This window comes from Notamacropus eugenii, chromosome 5 (genome assembly GCF_028372415.1).
Source record: "Notamacropus eugenii isolate mMacEug1 chromosome 5, mMacEug1.pri_v2, whole genome shotgun sequence".
Classification (NCBI taxonomy): Eukaryota; Metazoa; Chordata; class Mammalia; order Diprotodontia; family Macropodidae; genus Notamacropus; species Notamacropus eugenii.
Genome location: NC_092876.1, coordinates 396,909,586 through 396,922,207, shown reverse-complemented (window position 1 = coordinate 396,922,207; position 12,622 = coordinate 396,909,586). Strand labels below are relative to the sequence as shown.

General features: G+C 38.0%; 1 protein-coding gene across 6 annotated transcripts in view; it reads left to right on the top strand.

Annotated features, from left to right (window-relative positions):
* Positions 1–12,622, top strand: part of LOC140506874 (granulocyte-macrophage colony-stimulating factor receptor subunit alpha-like) — a 64,539-nt gene that overhangs the window by 29,625 nt on the left and 22,292 nt on the right. For 5 of the 6 annotated variants that reach the window (XR_011968140.1, XM_072614502.1, XM_072614501.1 and 2 more), the window contains 5 exons: positions 6,276–6,374; positions 9,620–9,747; positions 10,345–10,474; positions 10,584–10,710; positions 10,798–10,973. Coding sequence is in view for 5 of the 6 variants with exons in the window: in XM_072614502.1 (XP_072470603.1) it covers positions 6,287–6,374; positions 9,620–9,747; positions 10,345–10,474; positions 10,584–10,710; positions 10,798–10,973 (649 nt within the window). In the remaining variant the exon portion in view is untranslated. Of the gene's footprint in view, positions 1–3,501; positions 3,706–6,275; positions 6,375–9,619; positions 9,748–10,344; positions 10,475–10,583; positions 10,711–10,797; positions 10,974–12,622 lie in introns of all 6 variants that reach the window. The other variant, XM_072614503.1, reaches the window with a different exon arrangement.

Sequence of the window (12,622 nt, the reverse complement as noted above, 5' to 3'; positions counted from 1 at the left end):
AAAAATTGATTTTTTTAGAAAAAAGGCAAAAGTAATCCAAGGAAATTATGAAAATAAAGTCAAGTAATTAGAAAAGAAGATACAAAATCTTAAGGAAGCAAATAACTTCTTAAAAATTAGAATTGGGCAATGAGCGATGTTATAAGACACCATGATATAATGAAAAAACCAGAAAAGAATCTAAAGCATTTCATTAGAAAAACAACTGATCTGGAGAACAGATCAAGGAGAAACAATAAAGAACTATTGGCCTACCAAGAGTGATCAAAAAGGAATACAGATACATTATTACAAGAAATTATTAAGGAAAACTGCCCTGAAGTTCTCGAACAAGAAGGTAAAGTAGAAATAAAAAGAATCAACTCATCGCCATCTGAAAGAGATGCTAGGAAGAAAATTCACAGGAATATCATAGTCCAAGTTTCAAAATTCCCAAGATAAAGAACAAGTATAACAAGCAACAACAACAAAAATTAAATACTGCAGAAAAACAGTCAGGAATTCACAAGACCTAGCAGCTTCTATACTAAAAGACCATAGGTCTTGGAACATTGTATGTCAAAGAGCAAAGGACTTGGAGTTGCATCCAAGAATAACTTATCCAACAAACCATGAATTTTTAAAAATGGACATTTGATAAACTGAAAGACTTTGGGGTATTTATAACAATAAGACCAGAAGTCATTCCCCAATTGATAAATGGTCAAAGGATATGAACAGGTAGTTTTCAGAGGAAGAAATCAAAGTTATCTATAGTCATATGAAAAAATGCTCCAAATCACTATTGATTAGAGAGATGCAAATCAAAACAACTCTGAGGTACCACATCACACCTATCAGGTTGGCTAACATGACAAAACAGGAAGATGATAAATGTTGGAGTAGACATGGGAGAATTGGAATATTGCTTCATTGTTGGCGGAGCTGTGAGTTAATCCAGCCATTCTAGAGAGCAATTTGGAACTATGCCCAAAGGGCTACAAAAATGTGTATACCCTTTGACTCAGCAATATTGCTTTTAGGGCTGTACCCCACAGAAATCATAAAAATGGGAAAGGGTCCCACATGTACAAAAATATTTATAGCAGCTCTCTTTGTGGTGGCCAAGAACTGGAAATTGAGGGAATGTCCATCAATTGAGGAATGGATGAACAAGTTGTGGTATATGAATGTAATAGAATACTGTTGTACTTTAAGAAATGATGAACAGAAAGACTTCATAGAGGCCTGGAAGGACTTATATGAACTGATGCTGAGTGAAAGGAGCAGAACCAAGAGATCATTGTACACAGTAACAACCGCAGTGTGTGAGGAATTTTCCTGCTAGACTTAGCCCTTCACAGCAATGCAAGGACCTAAAACATTCCCAGAGGACTCTTAAGGCAAAATGTCATCCACATCCAGAAAAAGAACTATGGAGTTGGAACACAGAATGAAGCAGAATATTTTCTCTTGTTCTCCCATTCATTTGAATTCTTCTTTGCAACATGACTAATGTGAAAATGTATTTAGTAGAAATGTATGTGTAGAACCCATATAAGATTGCATGCCATCTTGGGGAGGGAAGAGGGAGAAAATCTAAGACTTATGGAAGAGATTGTAGAAAACTGAAAACAAATAAATTAATAAAAAAAAAAAAAACAATAAGACCAGAACTTAATGGAAAATTTGATATAATAGATCCAGAAGAAATATAAGAAAATCATTGAAGAGTATTATAAGGCATGATTAAGGTCAAAATCTTTACTTATGATATATGAAAATGTTATTTTTAGCAGTAATTATTAGTTATTAGTATTAACGATAGTTTTCTTAAAACTTTTATCACTACTAAAGTAGTTTGAAAGAAAGACTATGGCTGAATTGTGTATGATGGGGTGATTCAAAAAAACAAAATTGGAAAGGAAAAGACAAAACAGAGCAATTATCTCATAAATATGCGGCACAAAAGGAAGAACTAATACAGAGGAAATAGATAGGGGTCAGGGACTGGTAATTTTGGAACCCTGCTCTCATCTGGGCTGAAGACAAAACAAGGTGTATATCTACCTGAGACTTCTTGTGCCTCTTCCCTCAGTTTCCTTGTAAGAATTCATATGTAGCTCCCACAAATGTAGGGGCAATTAATTGATGCCCCTGTTTTACAATTATTATGAGCTCAAATAAATGGAATAGACAATAAATGTTTCTAGAATTCTGAAAAAGGATATGTCAGCATGAACTATGCTAGTCAGAGAAGTCTTCATTCATGGAGGTAGGAGAAATGGGGTTGGGCCATCTATCTTTAGTCCTGGTCTTTGGGTTGGAGATACTGACATAAACAACCTGTAATTATCCTATCTGGGATTAAGGTGTCCCGACAGCTAAATTCTAACTGCGTCTATGTGAGAACACTCAGCTACAATGGAAATGTACCATGGCTTGTCTCCATGACGTAATAGTACAGAACACCCATTTTATAATGGAGTTCATTTCTGTTGTCATGAAAACCTAGCCTGTGATAAAAGTGGAAATCCTTCTCTATTATCAATATAAAAAGAGAAAACATTCAGATTCTTTATCTCATCTGTCAGAGCTGGATCATAGACCAACCAAGTGTTCAGTGTTGTCCTCCATCATAATACCTGGTTAGTGAGTCTGACACTCTCAAGCTATTGAAAATGAGTGAAGAGAACACTGCTGTTGTTTAATCATTTCAGTTGTGTCCAACTGTTCATGACACCTTTGGGAAGTTTTATTAGCAGAGATACCAGAGTAGTTTGCCATTTCCTTGGCTAGCTCATTTTACAAATGAGGAAATTGAGATAAACAGGGTTAAGTGACTTGCCCAGGGTCATACAACTAGTAAGTGTATGAGGCCAGATTTGATGAGTCTTGAAGATAAGTCTTTCTAAAGACTTCAAGCCCAGCGTGCTATTCACTATGTCACCTTGTTGTGTTTGTCCTTCATTCTTGAAGAAGACCATGACATCAAGATGATGATATGACTTGCAGTTGACTTTGATTTGAGTGAGGGAGGGCTGTACAAGGTCACTAACCTCACTTTCTTCTCCTGAGCCATCTGGGTCCAGTGGCATGATATTCATCAGGATGACTGGAGATGGCCCAGGATGCAATGTGGGACTATGGCCCTTTCAGGCTAAGGTCCTATCAGGTGGCATGAGATACACCCTATTCATTGAATGGGTGTATCTCATGCCACCTACCTGCCCCTGAAGAGAAGACTACATCACCACAAAATAAATGGAGTCATTTCTCACAATGAAGACCAACACTGTGCTTTGTGGTAGGTGATCTTTGTAGGGACTAATTCAAAGTTATCCTGAAGTGCATGCCTAGAGAATGTCCCCAGTACTTCTCATGGCTAGAAACATAAGAGCAGGTTTTTATTGGGGGCGGAGCCAAGATGGCGTAGTAGAAAGACGCACATACACATAGCTCCGAACCCACAACCCATAGAACAACTACAAAGAAGTAACTCACGGCGAATTCTGCACCCAGAGGCCATAGAACATTGGAGCGAGGGAGATTTCTGTTCCGGAGAGACCTGCAAACCTCTCGTAAAAGGTCCTTCGTGCTGCGGACTGGGCGCCGGGACTGGGAGCTGAGTACAGCCCTGCCGTGGCCGCGGCACCGAGAGGAACAGATCCGAGCGGGCTTCAGGGACGGGATCTCCAGCGGCCGCACAAGTACCTCCACCCACAGGTGACGGGGGTCGGTGAGAGAGTCCCTTTGGCGGGTCGAGGGGGGAGTGGGGTGCCCCCATGGCTCGGGCCCCCTCGGGAGACAGAAGCTGAGGGGCAGCAGCAGACCAGGGCTCCCCAAGCATGCAGGAGCCTGGATCCATTGTTGAAGGTCTGTGCATAAACTCCCTGAGGGAACTGAGCCTGAGAGGCAGCCCTGCCCTCACCTGAGCATCTGAATTTAATCTCACACTGAATAGCAGCCCTGCCCCCGCCCAAAGCCCTGAGGCTGGAAGCAGCATTTGAATCTCAGACCCCAAACACTGGCTGGGAGGATCAGGAGGTGAGGTGGGTGTGAGGAAAATATTCAGAGGTCAAGTCACTGGCTGGGAAAATGCCCAGAAAAGGGAAAAGAAATAAGACTATAGAAGGTTACTTTCTTGGTGAACAGGCATTTCCTCCCTTCCTTTCTGATGAGGAAGAACAATGCTTACCATCAGGCAAAGACACAGAAAGCAAGGCTTCTGTGTCTCAGCCCACTCAATGGGCTCAGGCCATGGAAGAGCTCAAAAAGAATTTTGAAAATCAAGTTAGAGAGGTGGAGGAAAAGCTGGGAAGAGAAATGAGAGACATGAAGTCAAAGCATGAACAGCAAATCAGCTCCCTGCTAAAGGAGACCCAAAAAAATGTTGAAGAAAATAACATCTTGAAAACTAGCCTAACTCAATTGGCAAAAGAGGTTCAAAAAGCCAATGAGGAGAAGAATGCTTTCAAAAGCAGAATTAGCCAAATGGAAAAGGAGATTCAAAAGCTCACTGAAGAAAATAGTTCTTTCAAAATTAGAATGGAACAGATGGAGGCTAAGGACTGTATGAGAAAGCAAGAAATCACAGAACAAAGCCAGAGGAATGGAAAAATGGAAGATAATGTGAAATATCTCATTGGAAAAACAACTGACCTTGAAAATAGATCCAGGAGAGACAATTTAAAAATTATGGGACTACCTGAAAGCCATGATCAAAAGAAGAGCCTAGACATCATCTTTCATGAAATTATCAATGAAAACTGCCCTGAGATTCTAGAACCAGAGGGCAAAATAAATATTCAAGGAATCCACAGAACACCGCATGAAAGAGATCCAAAAAGAGAAACTCCTAGGAACATTGTGGCCAAATTCCAGAACTCCCAGGTGAAAGAGAAAATATTGCAAGCAGCTAGAAAGAAACAATTCAAGTATTGTGGAAATACAATCAGGATAACACAAGATCTAGCAGCTTCTACATTAAGGGATCGAAGGGCATGGAATAGGATATTCCAGAAGTCAAAGGAACGAGGACTAAAACCAAGAATCACCTACCCAGCAAAACTGAGTATAATACTTCAGGGGAAAAATTGGTCTTTCAATGAAATAGAGGATTTTCAAGCATTCTTGATGAAAAGACCAGAGCTGAAAAGAAAATTTGACTTCCAAACACAAGAATGAAGAGAACCATGAAAAAGTGAACAGCAAAGAGAAGTCATAAGGGACTTACTAAAGTTGAACTGTTTACATTCCTACATGGAAAGACAATATTTGTAACTCTTGAAACATTTCAGTATCTGGGTACTGGGTGGGATTACACACACACACATGCACACACGCACACACACATAGAGACAGAGTGCACAGAGTGAATTGAAGAGGATGGGATCATATCTTAAAAAAAATGAAATCAAGCAGTGAGAGAGAAAGATATTGGGAGGAGAAAGGGAGAATTGAATGGGGCAAATTATCTCTCATAAAAGAGGCAAGCAAAAGACTCATTAGTGGAGGGATAAAGAGGGGAGGTGAGAGAAAAACATGAAGTCTACTCTCATCACATTCCACTAAAGGAAAGAATAAAATGCCTACTCATTGTGGTATGAAAACCTATCTTACAACACAGGAAAGTGGAGGATAAGGGGATAAGCAGAGTGGGGGGGGATGATAGAAGGGAGGGCATGGGGAGGAGAGTGCAATTTGAGGTCAACACTCATGGGGAGGGATAGGATCAAAAGAGAATAGAAGTAATGGGGGACAGGATAGGATGGAGGGAAATATAGTTAGTCCTATACAACACAACTATTATGGAAGTCATTTGCAAAACTACACAGATTTGGCCTATATTGAATTGCTTGCCTTCCAAAGGGAAGGGGTGGAGAGGGAGGGAGCTAAAGAAGTGGGAACTCAAAGTGTTAGGATCAACTGTAATGTTCTTACCACTAGGAAATAAGAAATACAGGTAAAGGGGTATAGAAAGCTATCTGGCCCTACAGGACAAAAGAGAAGACAGAGACAAGGGCAGAGAGGGATGATAGAAGAGAGAGCAGATTGGTCATAGGGGCAATTAGAATGCTTGGCGTTTGGGGGGGGAGGGGAGAAAAGGGGAGAAAATTTGTAACCCAAAATTTTGTGAAAATGAATGTTAAAAGCTAAATAAAAAAAAAAATAATAAAAAAAAATCAAAAATAAAAAAATAAAATAAAAAATAAAAAAAAAAATAGAAACATAAGAGCAGATTTTCTAAAATCTCAGGTATGCTGACAACTCTTTCTTCTCTTCCTGTTCCCCAGTTCTCTTCTCAATGGCCTACTCCATGACTGATCTCATGGTCTTGATTTGGACATCAGCGTTATTGACTTCAACATGCTGTCTGACACAGGAACAAGAGGGTGAGCATAGAATTATAATTATGTAATTTAATCAAGTATTCCTAGGGATGTTAGCAAAGATCTGAGCAGTTTATTTTATTTCATTTTATTTATTTGATCTCTATCTATCTCACTCAGGCTTGAACTGGATACCACTTATAAATCTAATTCCAATAATGATTTTTGCATATAAGGTTTAACTTCCTTTTTTTCTAACCTGAGCCAGTTCTCCCCTCCTTAAGGCAGCCCTGTGGCCCTCTACTCCATATGCTCACCATATTAGTTCTAGACATAGTGAGGACACCTAAGTAATTTAGCCCACTGCAGCTCAGAACTTACAAGCTCAAACAATCCATCAGCCTTCCCAGCAGCAAGGACCAAAAATGTATATCACCGTGCCTAGCTAGAACAGTTCCATTTTATAAAAATGCCTTCAATTGGCTTCACTTATTTGCTAAGTATATTTCAGCAATGACACCTAGTGCTGCTTATGACATCAGTATCAATCTTACAAGTGAGATGTGCTTAACTGAGAACCACTATGTGCATCCTCCACCTAGCATTGTAAATAGTAGTCTAAAATCATAGCCTGTCTCTTAGAGTTTCTAACCTAAGAGAGATCCATAAAGTACCCATGAATGCAGTCAATAATTATATGGTAAACTGGACAAATACCTACTTTAACAAACAGATCACATTTATATTATGGAGAAAGAATGTTTCAAGTATTTTTAGTGTGATGGAAAAGAGGATAAATTTTGGGAGTCTGACAAAAGAATATCTTCTATATTCATAACAATTTATACTTATTAAAATGTTTTCTCTAATTTTGAACTGAAAAGAAGACTGTTAGATAAACAGACCAGGTGTCAGTATATCTATTTGGAAATGTGGACTTTAAGTAAATTTTCTCAAGAACACATAGTAAGTGACAACCTTAGGATAAAATCTCAAGTGTATTTACTCTTTATCCAGTGATTTTTCTACAACAATACATTTATAAATCAAGGAAGAGGGGAAAACTTCTCAACTTCCTCTTTAAATTAGTTATGAAAGGTAGGATTTCAAGAATTCCCTAAAGACAAAAAGAAAGAAGCTGGACGAGCTAGGTGGGGAAAGTTGTTTGGGAGCAAAGGATCTGGCTTGAGCAAAGGCTCAGGGGCAGACCTGACATGATCCATTGAAGATAGAGACCAGTAAATTCATTAGAGGTTAAAGACCAATAACAATAATAGCTAACATTCATATAGCACTTACTATTGTACTAAGCACTTTCCAATGGCTATCTCATTTGATCCTAACAACAACCCTTGGAGTTATATGCTATTACTATCCCTACTTTACAGATGAGGAAACTGAGAAAGGCGTTGACTCGTCCAGGTAGTGTATCAGGTCTTCCTGATTTCAAACCCAGTACTTTATCCACTGAGCTACCTAGCTGAACAGCTAATGGGAGATAAGTCAAGTAATACTGTCTAATATAGCCTAATAAAAGTTTTGAAAGATACTGATCTGGTGACCTACTAAAAACCACTATGAAAAGTTATTAAGCAGAAGAGTGGCCATTTAAATAGAAGTTATAAGTAGAGAAGTCAGTTTCAGAGGAAACACTGAGAACAAGGGAAACACTAGAGTATTTGTAGTTGGTAGAACTGGATTCAAATCTTGGCTCTTTCACTTACTTCCTGTACAAATTGAGGCAAGTCACATTAACTTTCTGGGACTCAGTTTCCTCATTTGTAACCTGAAAAGGTTGGATTACCTAACCTCTAAGGTGCCTCTAAATTCATGATTTTATAATTTTGGTAGGAATGTAACGTAGCCAGTAGTTCACGAGTCAGTTGCAAAAGCCTAGAGATGTCTGTGAGAAAGTGGAAGCATGTTTTACAGAAGATAGTGGCAAATAACATGAAAAAAAAGAGGGAAAGGAAAAATTAATTTGGACCACAAAGGTTTTTTACTTGAGGGTATTAGTAAAGTAGATGGTCTTGCCAATTCTGATAGGAACATTGGGTAATGGGGGGAGGGCATTGATGAAAGATAAACAACTTTTATTTTGCCATGTGAAATTTGAAATGCTGCTCTGTTAGAGAAATCATTTAAACTTAGTCAACACATGAGCTGGACTAAGCATAGCAACTGGATATATTTATTGGGAGGAAAGGAGATACTTCAGGTATGAGCATACTTAAACTGTAGCAAAAGCAATTGCACTACAGGTTCATACTCAAGAAACTGAGAATTGCAGACTGTTTGATAGAGTCTTGAGAGATCATCCAGTTGGAGATTAGTTAATGAGGAGCTTCTGAAGGATATGTTCAACATATGTGATCAAAAGAGGGAGTTACAGTATGGAACCTCAGCCTGAAAGCCAAGGTTCGGAAGGACTTTGAGATCTAACTGGTGATTAAGATTAAAAGCTCAGCAAAGTTAAGCAGATTTGGAATTATAAAGGATTTCTTTTAATTTTAGTCATATGGAAGTTACTGAAGACTTTGAGAGATGTATATAGTGGAAAAAACGGAAGGCAGAGTTTAGGAAAGCTAAGGGACTGAGGAGTCTGAGTATTAAGAGAATGAGAGGTGCTTCCTGCACTTAGAGTTGGAGAGGAGTTCATGCAGTGCTAGAACTGATTTTTGAGAATCAGTGAAATTGGGGCATATTTTAATGTTGGAGTAAAGAATGAGAAATATGTAACAACCACATTGTTCAATGATTAACTTTGACAGACTTAGCTCTTTCCAGAAATGCAAGGCTCTAAGACAACCCTAAAAGGCTCATGATGGAAAGTGCTATCCACATCAAAAGAAAGAACTATGGAGCCTGAATGCAGATCGAAGCATTTTCTCTTTTTTTTGTTGTTTTATTTTTTCTTTCTTGTGGTTCCTCACATTCATTCTAATTATTCTTTACAACATGACTCACGTGAAAATATATTCAATATTAATGTATATGTAGAGCCTATATCAGATTGCACATCATCTTCGGGAAGGGGGAGAGGAGGGAGGCGGAGAAAATTTAAAACTCAAAAGCTTATGAAGTGAATGTTGAAAACTAAAAATTAATTAATTGTTTTTTAAAAAAGAATGAGAAGTGGAGAATGAAGAAGAAAGGAATTTTAGATAGGGAGTCAGGACTTTTGGGGAAGCAGGAGAGAATGAGATTCTAGGGCAAAGTTAAAAAGCAAATAGTCAGGAGCCTAGAGGAGAAGTGGGGTGAACTTGTGACCTAAAACCTCTATGAACAATCCTTTAAAAAACTTGCAGCCAAAGTACCAGGCCAATCAGTCACAAACCTGAAAAAAGATCCAAGGAAAATGGAGTTAAGCTGGGACAACCGTAACAATATCACAATGCCCACAGATGTAATGAAAACACACAATTCACCAGTGATGGTAAGCATGACTTCATGTCTTATTTCCCTCTTTTATTGATCTCATCAAATGGAAATTTGGTGCTTTAGATACCTGTTGTTGTTGTTGAGTTGGACCCAATTCTTCATGACCCCATAAACAAAATTTTCTTGGGGTGGTTTGCCATTTCTTTCTTCAGTGTGTCCCGATTTTACAGACTAGGAACTGAGACAAATTAAGATTAAATGAATTGCCCAGGGTTACACAGCTGGAAAGTGTCTGATCCTGTGTTTGAACTAAGATTTTCCTGATTCCAGGCCCACTGTTCTATATACTGCGCCACCTAACCACCCCTTTGATACGTAACAGAACAAATCTATTTAAAAGGAGTTTCTATAGTTAAAAATGACTTTTCAGATGGATTTAACTTACTGTCCTTGGTTTCATCATCAGCCACTTGGAAATCTGACATGTCCTTGAGTAACTATACCTTTAACCAAATTTCATAACATGATTTACTCATAGCAAGACAACTTAAACAAGGCGAAATAATATTTAGGAATAGGGTAAAACTCCATCCCTTGATTCTACTAATAGTTACTGCAAATGTACTGTTTTTCCTTTTTGGTTTTATTTCAGGACAAGAGCTATATCAAGAAATCCTGCTCTGCCTTTTCCAGTTGTAATCTGAATCATGAAGCCACGTTTTTAAATTCTGTAACTATTTATCAGAACACATCCAAAAATGAACTCTTTTTTAATAGCACTGGTACGAAATCTTGAGTTGTAAGTCCTTGCTTTTCTTTTTCATCAAGAATCTGTATCAGATCTTATTTTAACTTCAAAATGCATTTCATGTCCTTTCTGTATCTACCCAGGAGAAGATACAGCTGCAAATAACTTCTCCTGTTATGTTTACAAAGTTCATTTCATGAACTGCACTTGGACAGTAGGTAGAGCAGCTCCAAACGATGTCCAATATTACCTTTATTCACAGAATGCTAAGTAAGTTTTAACCCTAGATGAAAATTATTAGAATTATGATGCAAGGTATTAAATCCTACTAATCTGTGGTATTTTGGTCTTTTGCAGAAGACAACAAGAAAGAGAATGTACTAGTTACATAAAAGATTCCCAAAAGAGGCATGTTGGATGTCACTTCAATCAACTTGGTGGATTCATTGGCAAGGGTTACTTTCTTGTAATCGGTACAAGCGAAAGAATAAAAATCAAAAATGTTTGTTGTAGGATTTCACTACTTTCAATAGGTGAGAAGCAAACTATGTAGCCTTACCCATACATTAACAGTCAAAAGATATATTTATATTAATAGCATATTGGATGACTTAAATATGTAGGATTTATCAAATAAAATACAACACATATTTTGGCCAATGAAATATAAGACTTCATTTCAGCTTGACAAAAATGTAACCATGACATCTTCCTGTACAGCTGATTGTCTCTCACCCCATATATCCAATCATTTGCTAAACCTTGTCAATTTTAACTCCACAACATATCTCAAATCTGTCCTGACTTTTTACTCACACAACCACTGCTCTAATTCAGTCTCATTACTTCTTACCAGAGAGTCCTAATTGGACTTTCTGCCTTATCTATTCCTTCTTCAGTTTGGGCTCCATGTATTTACCATATGATTTTCTTAAAGCATGGGTGTAACTTCCACTACTCTAACAATAAATGCCAGAGACTCCCTAATGACTTTTATTGACTTCAGTATTTGAACTCCAAGGACAAACTGGAGATATTCTGGTGCCAATTCTTCCCACAGGGCTTGCCATAGTTGGCACTGCTGTCAGTGGGCCCTACCTTTATTCCACTGATAATCCCTAGATGTTACCACTATTTTCTAGCATTAGGAAAGGTTGAAACAGTTGACTATGCAATTAAATCATCAACAAATGCTATTTAGAATTTCTTATGTGCCAGGAACTGTTAGCCGCTGAGTTACAACATGCATACATATAAGTGTGTGCAAAATATATGAAAAACAAATATGAGGTAATTTTGTGATAATGACACTAAATCCCTGAGAGTAAAGGGGGTCAGAAAAGGTTTCATGTAGGAAGTAGCATGTGAACTTAACATTGAAGGAAGCTCTGAATTCTAAGAATTAGAGGTAAAGAGAGAGTAGATTCTAGGGCTTGGGGAAAACCTGTGTATAAAGATGAGAGATAGAATGTTGTGTGTATGAGGAAATAGCGAGAAAACTAATCCAACTGAACCATTGAGTATAAGAAGGCAATAATAAATAATCCTAGAAAAATTTATTGGAATTTGACTGTGAAGAACTTTAAGTGCCATACAGAGGACTTTGCCTTTGATCTTTAGAGTCAATAGGGAGCCGCTGGAGTTTATTAAGCAGGAAAATGGCATGGTCATAACCATACTTTAAGAAAATCCCATGTTTAGATGCATGTTGGTTGGATTGAAGAAGGGAAAGACTTAAGGCAGAAAGTCCAATTAAGACACTGTTGTAATAGTCCAAGTAAAGGTAATGAGACCCTGAGTTAGAGTAATGGTCATGTGAGAGACAGGGGCAAATTTGAGATCTGTTGTGGAGTTAGAAGTGACAAGGCTTAGCAAGTGATTGGATATATGTGTTAAGAAAAGATTAGTTGCCAGAAAGATGGTTGCAAACATATGAGACTAGAAGGATGGTGGTATCCTTGAAAAGAAATAATGAAGTCTTTAATAGATGTGTATTTTGAGGGAAAGATGAGTTCTATTTGATTTTGAGAGTTCAAAATGCCCAGTTTTTGTTGTGGGACTAGAACTCAGGAAAGAAACCACGACTGGATATATATATAGATCTCAGAGACATTTATGTAAAGATAATAATTGAACATAAGGGAGTGGATAAAGCTACTAAAAGAGAGAGAGAAAGAGAGAG